At 36.2% G+C, this 22,150-nt stretch overlaps 1 protein-coding gene across 5 annotated transcripts in view; it reads right to left on the minus strand.

Annotated features, from left to right (window-relative positions):
• POLK (DNA polymerase kappa) overlaps positions 1-22,150 on the minus strand; it is a 36,985-nt gene that overhangs the window by 12,706 nt on the left and 2,129 nt on the right. For 3 of the 5 annotated variants that reach the window (XM_031042745.2, XM_031042743.2, XM_031042744.2), the window contains exons 2-8: positions 19,258-19,351; positions 14,289-14,467; positions 11,843-11,962; positions 5,317-5,469; positions 4,811-4,942; positions 2,937-3,090; positions 622-837 (exon numbers count right to left, since the gene is read on the minus strand). In XM_031042745.2, the coding sequence (XP_030898605.1) occupies positions 622-837; positions 2,937-3,090; positions 4,811-4,942; positions 5,317-5,469; positions 11,843-11,962; positions 14,289-14,426 (913 nt within the window). In that variant the 5' untranslated portion in view covers positions 14,427-14,467; positions 19,258-19,351. The remainder of the gene's footprint in view (positions 1-621; positions 838-2,936; positions 3,091-4,810; positions 4,943-5,316; positions 5,470-11,842; positions 11,963-14,288; positions 14,468-19,257; positions 19,352-22,150) is intronic. The other 2 variants (XM_031042746.2, XM_005142014.3) reach the window with 2 other exon arrangements.

Here is a 22,150-nt window from a genome sequence, read left to right on the forward strand (position 1 = left end):
GCAGATTCCATGAAGACAAAAGACAAAACTTGAATGCTAAATATTAAAAAGCTACTGAATAACGTATTAACTTAAACATGTTTTGCTTCTGTGAGAACTTTTAAATTAACTTTGATATTGCCTTAAGAAAGGAACAATGTGGAGTTCAAACTACTTAACAATATGGATCTGCTACGCAAACTAACAGCAAACTAGCAACAAGTGACAGATTTCACTTGACCACTGGCTTTCAAAAACAATTTACACAGAGCACTAAAATAACAACTAACAGTGTCAAACTTAGCTCCTGAGCACACTGGTCATTGTTCCACACTACCTGTATTTCAAGAAGAAAGAAGCAAAAAAGGTGATAAAGCTACTTCCCTGATTAAAAAAAAACAAACCAAAAACTAACACAAACACCAACCAAAGAGACCAAGCAAAAACAAGAGTGACACAAACACCCGACATCTCTTGAAACACTTGAAACTCTCAGTCTTTGCAGTCTCAGCAAAGAGTGCGTATTTCTTTGCAGCACAATGCTGTGGCAATGCTGATTTCCTAAGTAATGCTCTCTGAAACTAGAGCAGCAGATATTGTGGAAACACAAAACATTATTATTATTCATGTGTGTTTGAATACCTGCACTGGCAGTCAGCTGAGTTTTCTGCTCAATCCTAAAGCGAATTTCCTTCACAACTTCCTCTGCAGAAGTTCCAAAGACAACTGAATTTTCCACCAATTTATCTCTTTGTTCAGGATGGTCATTGATCAGAGGTGTGTTGTCTTCAAACAATATCGGGGAGGAAGAGCATCCACCTTCATTAAATTTGGCAGACATATTTATATCATCTTTATCTATGTCAGACAGAAACAGAAACAATCCATCTGTATAAAATACATACTTTACTGATTTCCTTCTGCACTGGATGAAAAGAGTTCATTAGCAGGTGTTGTTTTCTGTTAGGAATAAAAAATAGCCAAAGCAATTGCATTGTTTGTTTTTCTGGGTTTTTTGTTTGTTTGTTTTTTTGAGAAAGGCATCATAACTGCTTTGTTCTTAATGTGATTTGAGCTTGGCTGAGATTGGAAGAATTCACTAGAAGACTAGACAGAACTTCCAGAAAAGCAACAACTCTTACTGGCCTGTTGCTCTAGCAGCAGAAAAGCATCAAGATTTTGGCATTATTTTTGTTTCATAACAGAATGAAGGCCAGATGCTCCATTTTTTCTTCTTTTTTTTTTTTTTGTGGAAATAAAAATCTTTTGCAGCAGTTTTTTCAATATTCTCCAAAGAAAATCAGGGTTCTGGAATATCTGATTTTAGAACCACCAAGCTCGTGATCTTCTTGTTCTCAGCTGCAGTCATGATAAAACAAATAGTGCCAGCAGCCCTTTGTCTGACTCCACAAACTTTACTATTATATTTTCACATTCTGAGTGCTCAGTTGTGTTTTGGAAGGATGAAGATGATCGAGAAGTATGCAAGGCACATGACTACCCTTAAGTGATATTTTGTAAAGACTATGCCTGTTTTTTTATTTCTATTCTATGCTATTAATACTTTCCAGTCATAGTGAATCCTTGATTATCCTCTTACTATTTCAATAATTTTTCAATAGTTAAAAATATAGAAGTCCTGATTTGTGCAGCTGTCAACCATTTGTATGATTCCTTGTTTTTTTAATATTCCTGATTGTGTATACAGTTGTGGATGTGGTTCCAACTCCATCTTCTAGAGCCAAATGAAATTCAGCCATATCTCAAGAATTACCATAACTTCTGCAGTGCTCATTACTTTATACATTTTTATTCTTGTAAAACAATCATGTAACTAGTGTTTACACATACTGTTTTTGCAGACAATTTCTCCTGTTTCTGATGTGTTTCAAAAATACTGTAGAGTGCTGCACCTTTACAAAATACAAATAACTTAGAACAGAAGTTTATTTCACACCTCCTTAAGCAAACTTACTACCACTTTTCATACATTTTACTCAGGTTAAGAAAGAAAAAAAAATCCTACAAGTCCAAAACATTAGCTGTACACCTTTTATGCACAGGTGAGTAGTAGAAGATATTAATCTGTAAATTAAGAAATTGTAAGTAGAGAGATATGGGAGGACAAATTATGGCTTAAGTATCTACACTTTCCATGAGTGCAGCTTATCTGAAGCTTACGTTATGAGTTACCCCCTTCTCCCAATATCTGGTAATGCAGTTAGCATAACTAATGTTATTTTACAGGGCAAGCAGCCATTCTCTGAGACTAACCACGTCATGTATTCATTCCCTTTCCCCTCATTATCAGGCCCTAAAGGTCCTGTGCATTAAGCAGACAAAGGAAACAGATTTCTCCTTCCCCTCCCTACCAGCCTCAGTTCCTGGGCACGAGGCTGATTACTCATGTCCTTACTGCCCTTGAAGGTCCCAGGCACCCAGACAGCCTGGTGGTGTTGATGACCCTGACGCAGAACAAGGACGGTAACAGCACCAGAGCACTGCCTGTAAAATCAAACACACTTACAAGGCCTAATGGGGAACATGGACCAGAACTGCTGCTGGACAGGGAGTGAGACTAGGACCTGCCCAGGACACCTCCATTGTATCTTCTGCTTCCTCCAAGGACTGAGTAGTCTTTAATGTAAGTCTAGGTTATGATTGTTATATTGATAAACCAATCCATGTATTAAGATCTAATATGACCCTCAGAGGATCCAGATGATTAGAAATTTTAAAGTTGTATTAGAAATTCTGTATTATGTTACTTAAAGATTGTACTTAGACTCTGCTTGGAGAAATTCTGTGCTGTTCTAATCATGACTTCCTATTAGGAAAATAAAGCTTTAATTGTAACTATTGTTTAGTGCCATCCTCATTCTGCCAAGGAACCCTAAAAGAAACTGACTGTTTCCTCAATCTCAAGTAACTGCATAAAAAGAGAATAACTTCCTTACTGTTTTCTGTAGTGCCTTCTGTGTTAAAAAAGAATCTTCTCCTATTTTCAGGCCAGTTCAGTCTTTCTTCCAAGTGCTCTGTTATGTTCAGGTAGGCTTCATCTAGGCCCATAGGCATAAAGTTGGGATCATATTCGGCCAGTATTTCTCTAACCTTTATAAACACATAGTGGAAGTTTAAAGCTTTGTTGCTGTAAGAGCAGATCTTGACACACTATTAAAGTAAATCAATGTACTCTGAAACTTTAAGATGACCAAGCAATATAAGCAAAATTAATACATAAAATTACTTATCGATACTGGTAACTACCACTACTTGCTTCTTACAAGTAGCAAGATACCAACAATAAGTGAGAACTAAATGGATTTTGAGCAGTGTATTTTAATCTATGACCTGTATTTTACACAGGTCATTCAGATCAGTGTATAGCAATTTCAGAGGAACTCAAGAGGTTCACAGACATGGTAGTACCACCTGAAAAACACTCTGGGGACCTGGGAACTCAGTAAAGCACATGAGTTTATGCACCTTTCTGGGAACTGGGCTTCAGACATCACATATGCAAAGGTTAAAAAAAAAACCAAAACAAAACCAACTAAAAAAGCACCCCAGCCAACCAACCAAAAAACCATTGCAAACCCCCACATTTAAGACTTAAATTATATTCAAACTGAAATTATAGCCAGTGTTTTAAAGCACTGATTAATGCCACAGGTTACAAAAATCTTCAGTGATAATGCATCTTCCCAGAAGGCAATATAATAAATGGTCAAAATAAAGTATCTGCCTTTCCTCCTCTCCCCACCCTGCTTTATTTTTTTTTTCTAAAACAAGGAGGACAATTTGACTGTGTCATGTTTTCTCTGTTAATTTTAGTCAAACATGCACTTCATCTTTTTGAAACTGACTGAAGATAGGATTCAACTTTTAAAGACAAAATGAAATAAATTTAAATATTTTCAGTGCAAATCCTAAGAGAAAAGCATAACACAACCAAATCAATCTCAATATTTAATACTTTACCCTATCAAACAAAAAGTGAAATACATATTGTGAAATCTGAGATCCTTAACAAGTTAAAATGCATTCTGAAATATTCATATCCATATACACTTTCTCAAAATAGAAGGGATAAAAATCAAATAGGATCAAAATTAGTAATTACCTTCATTTATGTAAACAGATTGAGGCTTCATAAGAATAAATAAATATTGGCATAATGTTACTGAAATCAGGAGATTTGTGCCACACATTAGCTTGATTTTAGGTTTACAAAAGATCTTTTTCTTCTTTTTAACAGGATTTCAGGCAATCCTATATATTTCTCCCAGCACTAAGTAAAATTAGTTCTATTAAAGCAAAATTATTTATTTTCTCCTTACTTTTTCCTGCTTATTTCAAACCCCTTCTTTTGAAAGAAATGAATCTGCAGTTAGAACTCACTAATGCTCTTTGGTTCTCTCTCCAGTAATCAGCATTCAAAACAATGATCATGCATTGTATGAAACTATTATCTCCATTTTTCCTGTGTGCTTTCACAGTAATTAGATTATGCTCCATGGTTTTGATGTTTTAAGAATAGTAAGGCTCAAGTGGTATCACTGGCTTACTACACAGTTCTGCAAATCTCTATCAGCATCAGTAATGATGCTGATAGCTATTTGCAAGCTTTCAGTGAAGCATGACTTAAATCAAATAGCAAGATGGGTGAATGCAATGTTTTTTACTTCCTTTTTTGTTTTGTTTTTGAAGCCACATCACTAAAGAGTTCAATATTTAAACTGCTACTTTTCATATTACCTAAAAGTTATGTATTGATAGAGTCTAAAACCAGGTTCATTGACTTCAGGTTAGAGAGAACTTTTAGACTTACCTCTTTACTCACTTTGCTGTATTTTCGAAAGTTTAATGGTACTATAGTTAGATGCGGACATAGCTTTTTAGCAATAAATCCAGGCATGGCTGCACGTACACCAAATCTCCTAGCATGGTAATTTGAGGTAGACTTAGGAGAGATTAAATAAGTTTAGTGATCAGTAATCAGGTTTTTCTTAAAGTTCAGTGTTAAGTAATCACATTGTATCATATATCTCCACAAAGAAAAAACTCAAAACACTGAGAATTTATATGGATTTCCTCCCACCATCTTTCAGTCTGTTTACATCCTTTAAACTTTTACCAGTACACTTTTCACTGAAAAATAAAATCCATTTTACATGGTCTAGTCTAAGAACCCATGTTCTCTGTATTATTTTTGTTATTTTCCACACATACAGTTTTTTTCTATGTAATAGTGTCGTATTGCATTATTATTTTATAATCTATTAGCCTTTAGATTCATATAATTGATTTCTATAACAGCTTGACATTTGGCCATACCAACATACTCATTGATCCCACAGCTATAGGCTTTTCTTTCAGCTCTGGTTTGTCTCTTATCTCCACAGCTGCATAGAAGGCATCCATGTCAATGTGTACAATTGTATTGCTAAGGTTACGGCTCTGTTCCAGTTCTACCACAAGTTTGTCCACCTGAAGAGAATAAAACAGTAATTGAAAAACGATCAACCTGTCAGACGTGCAGCAGTACAGATGACGCTAGAAAATCAAATGCATCTGCCATGTAGTTAAAAAAACAAACAAAACAAATGAGCAAACCTGACCAAATCAGCACCACCAAAAAACCCCACTCTCAACCAAGTTTCTGATGAAGCTTGCTCTCAGAACACTGCTGTTGCTGCCGCAAATGCTACAAAAAAAACCCCAACTCCAAATCCAATGAAAAAACCACTAACTCAGCAAACAGCAAAATCCCACCTATGGAGGGGGGGGGGGGGGGGAAGGATAAACCACCTAAGACAGAAACTTTGTGAGACTACTGAATATGCAGCTTTACCTATAGGATGCAGGTTATTAAAAAAAAAAAGAGAAAAAAAAAAAAACCAAAACATGCTTTCATGCTTTTAGAGAATTTCCAGTGCTCCTAAACTAAGCTACCACAGTTCAGAAAACTGGCCTAGACAGGCTAAGAGAAGGCCAACAACTCACAAGGCAGATTCATTTATCTTGTCAGAAAAATAAAGTCTCAAACAAATAGGTTTATTTACTGCTAAGTAAACTACTTTTAACCCCTTTATAAAATTCTTCAACATTTGTTACAGGAGTCCGTATCATACAAGGCTGGATTGCTAGCAAAAAATGCAAGATGAGTTTTCAAGAAAAGCACATGAATAGGGAGCACATTTCACTTGGAGTTAAACATGTATCATTTGCAAGTAGGCCGTGAGCAATACTGCTGCATTAGTTCCATGATATTGTGAGGCAGAAGCCAAGAACAAGGACATCTCCATGAATCACTTTAACTGGGGTTAATTTGCTTGCATTCTTTTGCAAAAAGACTTGCAGATCATGTTTCTGAAATATCTTTAAATGTGAATGAGTTATGAACTGTGTGACCAGAAAGCGTGAATGCATTATTTGGCAAGCAATTTTTAAAGTCCACTGATTTAAGAATTTAAGATGTCTGTGTTGGCAGTACTGCACACCATTCTGTGAGTGAAAGAGATAATTCAAGAAAAAAAAAAAAAGCAATAAGAAAAAATAAGGGGAAAGGAAGGAAGGGGAAAGGAAGGAAGGGGAAAGGAAGGAAGGGGAAAGGAAGGAAGGGGAAAGGAAGGAAGGGGAAAGGAAGGAAGGGGAAAGGAAGGAAGGGGAAAGGAAGGAAGGGGAAAGGAAGGAAGGGGAAAGGAAGGAAGGGGAAAGGAAGGAAGGGGAAAGGAAGGAAGGGGAAAGGAAGGAAGGGGAAAGGAAGGAAGGGGAAAGGAAGGAAGGGGAAAGGAAGGAAGGGGAAAGGAAGGAAGGGGAAAGGAAGGAAGGGGAAAGGAAGGAAAAAAAAAGAACCCACCCTCCCCCAAACAGGCATAATAGAGCTCAAGAAATTTAAATACTCTTTGCTCACAAGTACAAGGACACACACATTAATGATATCAAGATACAATTACAGAAATGTCTCTGGACTGATCACAGGGGGTTTATGGTCCTGGAGAGGGATGTTTATGGGTAACTTGCATGGCTACTTGAAGACATTTTCTGTCTTTTTCCCCTCAACAGAGCTGCTTAATAAAAAATACAAAACCCTCATCCAAAAACTCGTGTTTAGACTCTTGAACCAAGGCAATTGGATATGAATGTTCAAACTAAACCGCCGAGTTACGATTTATGAAGTATTCTGTTCTGTTCCAAGTTGATTTGAGGGATGAAAGGCTAGAATGGGGCCTCAAACTAAGTGATTCCATAAAGAAGAGCACAGTATGCTCCTGAGGCCAAGAAAACCGGTTTAGACAAATTAAAAACACAAAGGGAAAGCCATTCAAACAACAACGGCAAAAACTGGGTAATTTACATTATTTTCATTATGGTACTAATTCAGTAAGAGTTCAAGTCATGCAGTAATAATGAAAAATCCTTATTTTAAAACATAAAGATAATTTTCATGTTACTTTGAAACTCAAATTGCTTAATTAATTCTGTCAATTGCTTCTCTAGTTACATAACTTCTGCATTTCAATTGATTGAATTAAGAAGAAACTTTTCTGTCTTTTCTCCCCAAATGTATCATCATACTCACTGGTCAGTTAACACATGCATCTGAAGAATGAAGTAAAATTATGTAAACTAATCAGAAATACAAAAGGATAACTCTTCAGCAAAAGCAACTGATACAACAAGTAATATACCCAAACAAAACTCACCCAGACATACTCAGCAAATTTCAGGCACCTACAAGTGTTTCCTTAGTAAGATAAGAAAAGTCATGGAATAATTTCTTAGAGGAAAGCCAGGCTGACAAGTTTTTAAAAGCTGCTTCCAATTTTAGCTTGAAAACAGAAAGAGATACTGAGACTTTTTATTTCCAAGGCAGATGAAAAAAAACAACCCCAAAAAAAACCCAAAAAACAAAAACCAAAAAAACCCTAAACAATACAAATTGTAACTGAAGTTTAATTCTGCTTCTAGTGTCTTTCAAATGCCCTAAAGAATAACCTCTCACTTCGTTTTATCCCATGATGCAAAATAAAAGTTTTCTATCTTAAATTGCTTTGCCAAAGTAAGACAGATCATTCAATTTATTTTTTTTTTTTTATATTTGTAAGAGCATCTGACAAGGTGAAAATATGACAGTGATATAATTTTAAGTTAATAGTAACTATTTACAGGATAAACATCTGGGGAAAATCCACATGGATAAAAATAGCAAACATTAGTACATCAGTTCTCAAAGCTGGTAGCAGCTGGATACTTTTTAAAGCAACTCCATTCTAGACTGTTGGAATAATCTAATTCTATTACAGAAAAGTTTTCCAAAATTAAGAATCACATGATTCTGTACAGTATATAATTTCTCTTAAAATATAACAATGACATTCACTAGAAAAACTTCAAACTACCTTTCAAATTTAAGATTATTTTAAAAACTCCAGCAAACTAACAAAAAACCCCAAAGAAATATTTGTATATATAAATGCCAGTTTTAAGAAGCCTCATAAGCACTTTCTACTGTGCCAATATTTGTAAAAATCAATGGTGGTTAAGTGCTCTTCTGCAAAGAAGGCCTTCTAAAAAAAAAAACAGTAAAAAATGAAAAATATCCTCACAAATTTCCTGGCATATATACATTCCAGTAGTAGTTTACCTTGCAGATTCTGCATTCTATTTATGTTACTGTTTCTACCATGTAACTAGGATTTTGTCCAATAAATCCAGTAAGCAGGGACCTTTTTGTTTATTTTTACATCACAGAATCATTAGGATTGGAAGGGACCCTGGGAGATCATCTAGTCCAATCCTGCTGCCAAGGCAGGGCCACCTAGAGTAGGTTACACAGGAATACATCCAGGCAGGTTTTTAATGTCTCCAGAGTGGGAGGTTCCACAACCTCCCTGGGCAGCCTGTTCCAGTGCTCTGCCACACTCTGTGTAAAGAAGTTCTCTCTCATAGAATCTCAGAATAGTTTGGGTTGGAAGGGACTCCCAAAGGTCATACACTCCAATCCCCCTGCAATGAGCAGGGCCAACTTGAACTAGATCAGGTTGCCCAGAACCACATCTGGCCTGGTCTTAAATATCTCCAGGGATATCACCATGTCTCAGGGCAGCCTGTGCCAGTATTTTATTACCCTCATCATAAAGATTTTTTTCCTTGCACACAGCCTGAATATCCTCTCTTCCAGTTTGAAAGCATCACCCCTCATCTTATCGCAACAGGCCCTGCTAAGAAGCCTCTCCCCATTCTGTTTTAATTTATGGCCATTGCTCCTTGTCCTGTCACTGAAGAGTGTGGTACCACCCTCCTGGTACCCACCTTTGAGATACTTCTATGCATTAAAGAGATGCCCTCTCAGTCTTCTCTTGTTCAAGACTAAACAGGCCCAGCTTCCACAGTCTCTCCTCATAAGAGCCCTGATCATCCTTGTGGCCTCCACTGGACCCTCTCCAGTAGCAATTTGTCTTTCTTATGCTGAGGAGCCCAGAACTGGAAACAGGACTCCAGATGTGGCCTCACTAGGGTTGAATAGAGGGGGAAGAACACCTCCCTCAACCTGCTGGCCATACTCCTCCCAATGCACCCCAGGTTACTATTGACCTTGCTGGCTGCAAGGGCACGCTGCAGGCTGATAGTCAATTTATCATCTACCAATACTCCCAGGTCCCTCTCAGCTCAACTGCTCTCCAGTAGGGTCAGCCCCCAATCTGTACTGGTACTCTGCCTTCTTTCTCTCCAGGTGCAGTGCCCTACACTTGCCCTTGTTGAACCTCATTACGTTTCTGTCCACCCAATTCTCCAGCCTATCAAGGTCCTGCTGAATGGCAGCACAGCCTTCATGTGTATCAGCCACTCCCCCCAGCTTTGTATCATCAGCAAATCTTCAGCCTCTTCAAAGACCTATTTAGAGGAACCCCATGACATTGTGAATACTTCATACTTAAAATTTTAAGAAAACAAATTCTCTCATGGTATAGCAGAAGGCAGAAATGAAAATAAGAGTTAACTCGATAGACAAAATTAAAGAACAGAAGATAATGAGACCTGACTATACATCCAAAGACCTAGAGAAGCTGATTAAACAACACACAGCACAAACTAAAGAAAAACAAATAAAGCACACAAGACTTGCAAAGTTAAAAGTGGAGAAAATGACCTGGGAAAGAGTAGCTGGCAGGTAAGTGACAGGAAAAGGGAGAGGCATTTTGGATATCAGGCATAGAGAGACTGCTGGGCCAGGAGACTGGGGACTTCAATGGGGACTCTAGGGGCACAATGACTGCTCTGGAAAGAGGACTGGTGGAATCTGGGTATGTGGGACAAGAAGAGGAACATCAAGGGTAGGACAAATTAAAAGAAAGGCACAGAGAGAGAGCAAAAGGGTCATAATTCGCAATGAATAAATGAGGGCAACAGCAATCATGGAACAGGAAGGACGGAACAGGAAGTTACCTTTTTCATGATTAAATGACTTAAAAGCTACCCTAAAATAAAAACAAAACAAACAAAAAAAAAACCCACAAAAAAGATAAAACCAAAGAAACCCCAAACAAAAATAAACCCTAACCAAATAACAACCACAAAAAAGCCCAAAACAACAAAAATCAAACAACAAACAAAGCAATACTGAACAAGCAGAGACATAACTGATCCATGTGAAATATTAACTAAAACAAGTTGAGGCATACATGCGTATAACAAACTTCCCAGAGATACTCAGTAATTAGAAGCTTTCCTGGGCACAAATTTGATATGCTGACATAATTTACAGAACTAATTGGTAAATCCACAACGAATGAAGATTGTACACCAAAGCTCAGGACTTATAATCCTCACAACAGCATTCAAAATTAATGGATGTGTTTAATCTTCATGTGCTTCAGCTCCTCATCTACAAACCAAACTACTCTTCTGGAGTATTGCAATACTTTAAAGAATTCACACTATGTGGTGTACAACATAGAGAAGCATATGAGGAAGTCAGTAATTCTGCATTCAAGGCTGTGTTAGACTAGCATACAACAAATAAAGCTTAGGGCCACCCATTGAACAATGAAGACAACAGTAAATATTGAATAATTGCCCAGTCAGTGCACACAGTCTGAACTAAGCAGTGAATGAAGCAGGAAGCCTGTTAGGGAAAACCAGCAAGCAATCATGTAATTAAAGACTGAATCACAGTACAAATGAAAAAGGAAAGAAATTAAGCTTCTACAAGCAATTTTAATTCTGTTTTGCCTAAGAATGTTTAGCATGCAGTCTTGGTGCTGTTGTTTTCTTTCAACAACCTTTCATATACAGTAACACTTTGGATGCTGTTATCTGTCTTTAGCATTTGAGAAGATAAACACCCTCTTAATCTTTCTAGCTCAGGACACTTGTATTTCTTGTGACTGCTTGCCATGATGATTTTTTTCATTAATTAGCATAAATAAGAAATAAATTATATCCAGAAGAGTTGACAACTGTGATCTCCTTCCTCCCACTGCAGGCCACTGAACACAAACATACGTATATTATACAAACAGAAAGTAAACTCAAGACTGGTATTAATAAGGTATTTAACAAAATGTTTACATAAACTGTGACAGCCCTATACACGGAACAGACTTACAAAACCAGGAATTACTTTGTTTTACTCATTTAGAGAACATTTCAGAGTGATTTTACAATTTATTCTTCTAGCAAGTTTTTATTAAGATTACATCATGAAAACATTGTGCAGTTTTACCTCTGTGACTAACATCAAAATGGTAGGTAACATTGTACTTATTACCAGAATTTAATGCAATACACTAGAACACACCAAAGTGTTTCACATTCACCTTTTACTCCAGAAAGTTTTTATAAGATTAATTAGTACCTGCAGCTGTGCTTTCAAGAGCTGTTGTGTTGTAATTTTCTCTTTTAGCTTCATCATTTTTTCAATTCGTTGATTAACTTGTTGATCTTTTTTAAGTTCATTTTCATAAAATCTAGAACCCTGGAACAAAAGTGCAAAAAAACTATGGTTTTTGTCTTTTCCTATGAATAACCACATCTGATCTTTAAATATAGAAAACCTAAACCACAGTAATGGTTTCTAAAGCATACTTTGTATTTTCATATAAATGATGCACAAGAGACACCAGTGGTGCTCTACATCTCCCTCCTCAAAAGACACAGATGTAGTTCTTCCCAGATACCCTATACTCAGGTGAGTACAAGGGACTATTTAGAGAACTTACTATGTTTATTCATTCTAACACTTGACCACAAAAATCTGAAATAGTAGCTAAAAGTCATAGTATTCTTTGTAACACCTCCAAGAGGAGTAAAAAAGTAAAAATAAAAAAAAAACTTTAAGCATTTCGCCAGACTCCCGTATACTTTAATGTACGAGGAAATAAATAATGACAGTGTAAAAGTCAAATCCAATTATAATGTTGAGTGTTTCATTGGCCATTTAAAAGTGAAGGATACTGCAGAATTAGAAGCTATCTGGAAGATGGTGATGAAAAGCAAATGAGCATAAAAAAGCCCTCTCACCCTCAAGTATGTAATTACTCCTTCAAGAAAAGGAATGAAGGAGATGTAATAAAAACATAAAAAGACAACAATCATGCAAAGAACGTATACAACTTCCTGCCTAACAAAGAGGGCATACGATGAAATAGAAAAGAAGAAAATTAAAACCAGGAAATAAAATATTTTTCTAACAATATCTAGTTAGCTTGCAAGAGAAACAACATTTTCAGAAAGAAGTAATATCTTTTATTGAACTGTCCAAAATACCATTTATAGAAATCTGTAAAAATGGACAAATTTTTAGCTCTAAGCCTTTGGTTATCAAACCATTGCCAATGACAAGAATTCAGCCATAGTCAAATAAGAATCAGGCATAAATATAAAAAGCAACAATGTCTAGTTTTACAATAATGATAAAAAGGATGAATGGCAAGACTGTAACGAGTCATGTCTCATCTCTTAGAAGAAGTCTCTAATTAGAAGAAACTATTGGATATTTTCTTTCAATATCAGACATACATTTCATCTTTTCTTCCCTTGGCAATCAAATGTGACTTATCGAGGCTGATTTAAAGAAGTGAGTACCAAACTATTGGTGTGTAAATCAGCCCAATACTGAAGACTCTCATTAAGCTTTGGGGTTCTTTACACTTCTTGCAGTATTTTACAGCTAAAAAGCTATAAAATCTTGCTGTAATACAATTATGGGTAGTGCTTGTAGGTGTAATTTTGAAGACTAAAGAAAAGCTTAAGAAAAAGAATCAACACTTCTTTTCAGATTTCTTGAGCTATATCTGTTACATTCTTTTGCCTTTTTTCACAGAAACATATTTCTGACACATAGATAGATGCCTGTATGTCAGTTTTGAAAGCCTATTTTATAATTCATTCTATTCCACAATGGGAAATGAAACAGTAGCTGTTCTGACAAAATGATTTATCCAAATGTCATTATTAGGGATATGCCTGACAAAGCACTATGTTTTCAAGAAAGGGCAAACAGAATAAGTAAAAAAAAAAAACATCTAATCAACAAGGGTCTTGACAGTATATGAAGTATCAAAGTGAAAATGCAAGCAGAAAATAGTTTTTCCAAATAAAAGCTCTTTATAGTACATTTTCTGCTCACTGCACCCCTGCAGCTTACTACACAGCAATGGCAGTCAACACAGAATTCATGAGCAAAATAACAACCAGATATCCCAGGGCCAAAGCAGCAGCAAGTGGAATATACATTTGTGCAAGGAAAAGTAAAAAAACCCCAGAGACGATCAAATAAAGTAAAGTCTCTCCAAGAACAAGAAGACTAATATTCCAATGCTTTGTGGGGGTCCTCTGTGGATCTTTGGTACAAAGTTGCACACTACAGGCCACCTCTCTTGAATACTGAGAGAACCGTCAAGAAAAAAGGTAGTAAACACAAAGAAATTCTACTGAAAGGACTAGAAAAACCTGACCATATAAAATTCAAATGTTATAGGAAGGTGACCAATAAAGGTATATCTGCTTGACTGATTAACGATGGGACAGGCAATAGGGACAATACTGTCATTTATGTACTGCTTCAGGCAAAATTGTGAGTATTTAAAGACATATTCACTTGTATTCCTTCACATCCCGGTGAATGAATCCTTATGGTACTAAGCTATAGTCTTTCTCCTACTTTCCCACACATGCATTTCTTCTTAGGAGATGCCCTCCATTTACACATGTGGGGGATAATATTTGAAGAAGGGAGGAAGAGGACACCTTATGATACTGGACAATGGATAAAGCAGCAGGAAAAGAGTAAGCAAACCAACCTTAGTAGCTTCCATGATAATTTTATTGATTTTCTCTTTATCCAAGCCTTGCATTCCAGCTTTGTTATCATTGAGGCCCATTCTGAGTAGAACTCCATCATTGCAAGAGCTATTGCAAGCTTTTTTCCTGTCATCCATAGTACTTCTTGAAAACAAGTACCTCTTCTAAGACTTAATACCTGGAGGGAGAGGAAGGGAGAATAAGAAAAAAAAAATGAAATCATACATTTGTTTCCAAGTTCCAGCTGAACAATAGGGAAAAAAATAACACCTTATAGAATTAATTCGTAATATTTATTGAATAAGTATTTTATACTTTTTCAGACAGTAACATACTTATCACAAAGACCTGTATTCCTCTAAAGTGGTTGACCTGTTACTCTCTCTATATAAGCCACCTATAACTCTGTCAGTGTTTGCACAGAGTAAAACTTCATTTTTATATTAAGCTAGAAATACACTTTTTTAAAAGCTCCCTTACAGAAATAACTGAACACCAACTTCTTCTGGCAAAAGCTAGTACCTACACATGCACATGAGGTTTATGTCTGTATATTATCGTGGATGATGAAACAATACTGCCTTAAACATGAAATACTGCTCACTAGATTATTACATTAAAAGAAACTGAATGATCCTTAAATTGCCGAAGACCATTGTTCATTCAGTCCTCATTCCTGCTTGAGACAGGCCATAGTCTCCCCCCAGTAGTTTCTAGCTCAAATTCAAAACTTCAGTGTTAAAAATCTCATCTTTTAGAAACAGATGGCTTCAATTAGAAGTTTTGAATGAAATACTATCGTTTAATCTAGTGTAAGATTAATGCATTTTTTTTCCATTAATGGTATCCAACTAATGTAACTTACCAAGCCTTTATTACTCAATTACTGTCATCAGTAAGTTCTCATAAATGCAGGTACTTCTGATATATTCCCTTGTTGCTTATGAAAATCAATAGCTAAATCCTTTGATAGGTTTTAATTATATGGTAAATTGTCTAGTTACTAAACTGATTAAAATAAAAAACAAAACCCAGAAACCTAAATTAAGCTAACTTTACCCTTTATGGCATGAACTTGTGGTCTTATTTTCATCAAATTAAAACAAGCAGCAAATGTGATACTGGCGCAAATTACTTAACATGTATTTGTTTCTTCCTATAGAAAAAATTTCTTCCTATCCCAAGTTGCTGACTCATAAACCATTTCAGCTTTACTGACATGCAGGAAGCACATTCACCCCTAAACTTCCCCTTTAAGCTACTCCCTGTGACGGCAGCATTCCCTGTTGGAAGGGCCACAGCCTTCCAGGTACACACAACAGCTCTATTAAACAGCCACAAATTACACAAACCTGAGAGTGTAAAATTTTTTCTTTAAATGTCACTTTTCCATTCCAGAACTTAAGTGGAACTCATTAGCAATCAAACTGGAGGTCAATATCTGTTTTTGCATTTAGAGATGACTTTTGCTATTGAAGAACTACATGAGTGACTTCTTAAAATTAATGGCAATTATATTTTCCTGTCCTGAAACATACTACCCAACTGAAGTCTAGATATTAAAGAAACCCATCTTTAAAAAACATTCTAACAAAATTATCCCAACTTTAATCATAGAATAGTCTGGGTTGGAAGGACCTTAAGATCCTCTAGTTCCAACCCCCCTGCCATGGGCAAGGACACCTCATACTGAGCCATATCACCCAAGGCTTCATCCAACCTGGCCTTGAACACTGCCAGGGATGGAGCATTCATCATATTCTATTAACTCAGACTATTTATTATTACTTCTGAAGATGCAAGATCCCATAAGTGTGTTTATCTCCAGCTTGTATTTCAAAGAACAGAAGGTTATGTAAAGACCAGAACTCCTCTTGACCCTTTAGCAGCACTTAAGCTCCTATAATGGCAATTAGAAAAGGGAATGGCTTCATAGCTTTTACATGTACCTATAAAGTAAAACCATGCTGACAAATATTTTCATGTTTTTTTTTCACTTACAGTAGGAGAATCTCTTACAGTTAACATACACATTTACCAGCACTTGAATTAAATGAAGCAGCATTGCATCCCAAGTTTCATCTCAAGCTCGTAAGCACCCCCATATCAATTAAGTCCACAATAATTCCACTGTTACTGGCAGCCTCTGGTAAGTAACAGGCACAATTCCCAATAAATTTACTAAAGGTAAATGCCCCTCCATGATCTCCCTAGTGCTTTTATCACTCTTTCCCTTCAAGAAGCTTGAATGAACACAAGACTGCTTCTATCTCCTATTCCAATGTTCACAACATTTTTTAGGCACATCCTGAGTGTGCCCTTATGTCTAGCTTACACAAATCTTTCCCCCTCCTTATTCAGATCATTCTTAAAGGCTCAGTTTTATAGCAGAGGCTTTAAACACTATTTCATATCAGCTGAAAAGCTTCTCTATTACACTGTTACACACCTAGCGAGAAAAAAATTTACCATGATGATACCAGTGACAGAAAAAATAATTGCTTTTAAAAATTCTCACAAATGGTGGTCTTCTAATGGATTTTTATCTTTCCAGCTTCCTGTGTGGAACAAAATATGTTGCTAGTACCAGCTCATAAAGTGTCTATCACTGTCAGATAAAACTAGTGGATCATTTGCCATGCACAAAATGGAAATGGAAATATGCAAAGGAAATTAAGGAGAAGCACAGTTTGAAACACAATGTAAAAGGTGAACCAAAATGTCAGTGCAGAAACTCATAAGGACTTAAAGGAGTAACATTTTAATGGAAAACAGACCTAGAGAAAACACCTCGCTTGTGGTGACACAATCTTACAAAATTTTTGCTGTAACAACTTGGAAAAAGTGTGTACATTTTTATAGACTAATGAAGCACTAACTCAGAACAGTCCAAAGAGTGACATATTTTTGGCATGTAGTCATCTCAAGAAGATGCTGTAAGATTGAGCTGTTTCCTCTAACAGAACACGTTACATTTCTCCCAGCATCACACTTAGTAAGTAGGGTGTGAAATCAGAGAAGACTGTGAAGTCAGGCTACAATTAAATACTAATCTATTATTTCTGTGACTTGGGAACAAGGGGAGGGTAGCAGGAGAATCATCTCTAAGTGGAGGAAGTAACTTTCAAGTTGCTACCAGAAGGACTTCTAAAGATTAAGACTTTGGCAATGGATACCTACAGTTAAAGCAAAGCAAAAAGGTGGAAACACAGAATAGCATTACTGGGTAGGAAGCTTTGTTACTAACCTGGGATGCTTACAAGTGGATAAAGACCACTTACAAAACTACAATCAAGCTCTTCTAGGAGCAGGCACAGAAACTCAATTGAACCAATCAGAGTTATGTAGCATGAAAGTATTACGAGACTGCAAGTGCAGAAGTCAGAGTACTAATGTAATTTCAAGTGCCTCTACCTTTATTCAGATTTAGCATCATTTGGACAGTTGACTGCGCAAAATATGCTAAATCTGAATAAAGGTAGAGGTACTTGACTTAAGTGACTTAAGGAAATGGCTTGTATCTGATTCTGTGCCACTCTTCCATCCTGTCTTCAGTAAACATCCTCCAATTCCAGCAATAGGAAACCTGTATGTTGTGTGAAAAACTGCTTTCATATTATTATTTTCATGTAATAAAGTAATACATAAGAAAGATAAAAAGTATTTCTAACATTCAGCTCAGTGGACACAGTGTTATTATGCAGGCTAAAACTTGCAAAGTATGTTAACAGTCTGCCTTTTATTGATAGCATTAACAATTTGTTACAAAGAAATATCAGGACTGAAAAATTACACCAGTGTAGAAAAGCTTGAATAATTATTTATTTACATGCTGATTTATTATTTGATGCATGCAGACTGTGTACCAGTCCTCAAAGGAAACTGAATTCTGACATCTTTGATATCACAGGTGCTCATGCGATTAGTGAGATGCAAAGAAGTTACTAAAATACACAATTGCCAGCTTCCCCCAGAGTTCAAAAGCTAAACATAGGAATCAAGACATATTACAAAAGAAAAAGACTGTATTTTGCATCCCAATTGCTCTGAGTATGACTTCACAGTGGGGACAAAAAAAAAAAAAGAAAGAAAAAAGGTGCAAATAGAAACACGATTACTTAAAACTCCTCTCTATATGATTTTAATTGTTATTCTTTGGATGGCTGAAACAATTATTCAAGTTAAATACTTTCTTTAATTTCTGCAAAACTCATAAAAGCCTTCAATAACAACATCAAAACCTGACACCTCATTTATTGTAGTATGAGCTCAAAATGAACTTTGCATTTTTCCTCAACTGTTTCAGAAGTTCCTTTGGTTATATTTTTCTATTCTTACTTTAGTAAGAACAAAACAAAATTAGAAAAGCTAACTTCACATGCGAATGCAAAGAACAGACGAAGGCATAGCTTCAGGAATCCTGTCATTACACAGACTGCATCAGAAGAAAATCAGTATTATTCCTAATTTCAATTACAAGATCAACATGTTAATAGTTCTGTAAAAGCACTGAAAGCAGAATAAATAACGTTAGAACTTTACTTCATCCGGTTTTGACCACAAAGGATCACTTCTCAGGCTTTTGGCTAAAATCAAGTGTGCTGTAGTATGGATCACCCTGTGTTCAAAAGATAAACGCCTCTTACTTAGTACAGTACCAAAAATATTAAAGAGAAAAAAAAAAGGGGAAAAAACCCAACCAACCAAACAACCTTTCAAATATGAATATGTATACACATTAAATCCTTGGTTTTTTATTTTTCTTATGAAAACTTTATACATGATCCATTATCAAATAATATCGAAGTTAGGAGCACTCAGTGCAAGTGTGGGAGGGAAAAATCACTTCTGCAAAACAATGAAAATAATTCCATTAATGTAGAAGATGTTTGTGAATATGAAATTAAACTCCTAGAACACTTCATAAGTGTTCATAAACTCCTCATGAGTCAAAAATAGAACACCCACCTTCAACACATCTTCAGTAGTCCAGTAGCTTAAGACTCCGTGAAGCAGATACTTCAAAAACTACAGTTGTCATCAAACTTTGCAGGGCCACCACCTGAACACAGTACACACTTGAGCCAACTAAAAACCTTGTAAGCCAAGACAGGCAGCAAGAACAAAAATAAGCAAACACAGTAACTGTGTTTCCCTGGTGAGAATACTACAAAAAAGTCATCAGTAACTATTCTTTCCAGTCACTTTCTTTTATACTGAGATGGAATTAAGCTGTTGTAAGTAGCTTTTTCTACCAAGAAAAATAAACACATGAGCAGTGACCCTTCCATACCCTAAACAGAACAGCTCGTATTCCTCTAATTGCATAAACTTCCATTTATATAAACATAAAATACAAAATATACCCCAAAGATGACATGTTGAATGTTACACATGTACTGAATCAGAGAATAAATCAAATAATTTTCAAAAAAGCCCTGAACAACATCAGAAAAAAACCCAACCAACAAAACTCCTTAAACACCAAAACAAACTTCTTTTTTCTTTTTAAAAAAAGCACCCCCCAAAACCCTGATGAAAATTGTTTTGACAAGATACATGGAAAGCTGATAAACTCCACTGTAAGTGAATGAAGATACTCTTGTGCAGCAATGAAAATCACTTGTACCAAAAACTATACCTCACAAGTAATCATGAAATAATTTATCTATTTCCTTACTTTTTACCAAGCATTGAGAAATACTTCAAGAATAAAGAACTGAAGACTGAACAAACAAGCCAAGCAGACTTGTCCAAGATTAACTCTGAATCCCAACTTTTCAAATATTTCCCTTGCGCTGTAAATTATTAGATCAGGAAAACCCATCACAGGCTACCGAGAACCAAAGCCTCTGGGTACTACTGAAACAGTAAGTAATAAATACAAGAGACCATATGAGAGCTTCCTAATAAGGCCAGAACTCATCTAAATCAACATTTTTAATGAACACCACTTCGGTTTTACTCCAATTGCTAATTAAGATTGAACTGGCAGCCATGTAGCTACACTTCTTACTCCACTCCTGCACAGAAGTGTCTTCATGTAGGCCATGCATGCAACTCAGAAGAGTCACCACTGTGAAAGAACTAAAACCTAGCTCACACACGTTAGTATAACAATTCATATACCAACAGTCAGGCCATTTGATCAGTGCTTTCCATAAATGAATTTTTTTATTTCTTGAATTTTTAAAACAAGAAAATCATATAGTCAACAAACTAGGAATATTCAACTCAGCTAGAATATTTTTAACACTTCTGATATTTACAAGGTTACACTACAAACTGCAGTAGTGCACTTAATTTCATGCTACTTAACATTCTGGTTGACAGGATAAGATTTAACCAACTCCTTAAGTCTTATTTCTTTGTAAAAACATGCTTCCCCCAATAATGATTTATGTATATCAGCTGCTCTAAAGTCTCTCCTTCTCAGCAGCATAAACCAGCCTCCCAGTATCTGAAGGGGGCCTATAGGGATGCTGGTGGGGGACTATTCATTAGGGACTGTAGTGATAGGACAAGGGGTAACAGGTTGAAACTTAAACAGCAGAGGTTTAGATTGGATATAAGGAAGAAATTCTTTACTGTTAGGGTGGTGAGGTACTGGAATGGGCTGCCCAGGGAAGTTGTGAATGCTCCATCCCTGGCAGTGTTCAAGGCCAGGTTGGACAGATCCTTGAGTGATATAGTTTAGTGTGAGGTGTCCCTGCCGATGGCAGGGGGGCTGGAACTAGACGATCTTAAGATCCTTTCCAACCCTAACTATTCTATGATTCTATGTGCAAGCAAGTAGATCAGGCAGTCCTTCTGAACTATCTGCTCGATTCTTTTCAGCCACAAGGGGATGGATATTTACTACAGCCCTGGTTTCCAAATAGTGTGGAGAAGAGGACTCCTGTCAGCTTTAATTCTGTACTGACTTACAAGAAAATAAACTGCCAAAGAGGAACTGCATAAGTGTTACTAGCATCTACTATGCACTGTGTTAACCACCTAGGCTGCCTACTAGTGCATTCAAAACTGCTACTGTTTCATTATTCTATCTCTCAAAATAAAATAAAATCTAGTTCCCTAGAAAACAGAATCTTCTAAGAAAGTTCTGGTTTTATAAATGTAGTAAGCCAAGGCACACAGAAAATTAATACTGAATGGAAAACAGGGCAAGGATTCACAGAAGCAAAAGTTTCAAGTCCAAGCTGACACAGCTGAATAGGGCTGTTTTTCAAGCAGCAGCTGACTCAGGTTTTCACAAAAATATAGATCCCACACAAATACCTAGAATTAGCCTTCAAAAACACACAGCCCTAGAATTAAGTCTTTTCTGACCTCATTGGCTTTCAGGTATAACAAATTACAGACAATTCAATCCTTTTAAAAAGTAATTCACACTGCAAAGTGAACAGATAATAGAGACTGCTTGATATCATCCAAATTTTTATATCAAAATATTTTACACCATTCAAACTGAGTAATTCTTTGCTTATGTGAAGCGCAACACAAGTGAAAGAAGTACCCAATATCAATTTTCTGTAGGCAAGAGGCAGCACAATTCTGCTCCAAATCCTGCTTTCTGCTTCTGTCTAAAATGTCTTTGTCTTTTAAAACTTCAAAGTTAATCTAAAGGGGAAAGCACTCTGATGTCTTCTGTCTATATTCAGCATCTGACAAGAACTTTTAACCTGGAAGACTTATCTCAAGTTTCTAACCAAGTTTTTCTAGTAATTCCAGATTACTGAAAACATGTTTTAGCAGCTTAATCCATAAAGAAAACAATGAAGGAACTAAACAGTTACTAACAACATTCTTCAGTAAAAGCTACAGCAGAAGCAGTGTAGTTATCTGCAACCATATTTTTAAA

The sequence above is a fragment of the Melopsittacus undulatus genome, chromosome Z, assembly GCF_012275295.1.
Source record: "Melopsittacus undulatus isolate bMelUnd1 chromosome Z, bMelUnd1.mat.Z, whole genome shotgun sequence".
Lineage (NCBI taxonomy): Eukaryota > Metazoa > Chordata > Aves > Psittaciformes > Psittaculidae > Melopsittacus > Melopsittacus undulatus.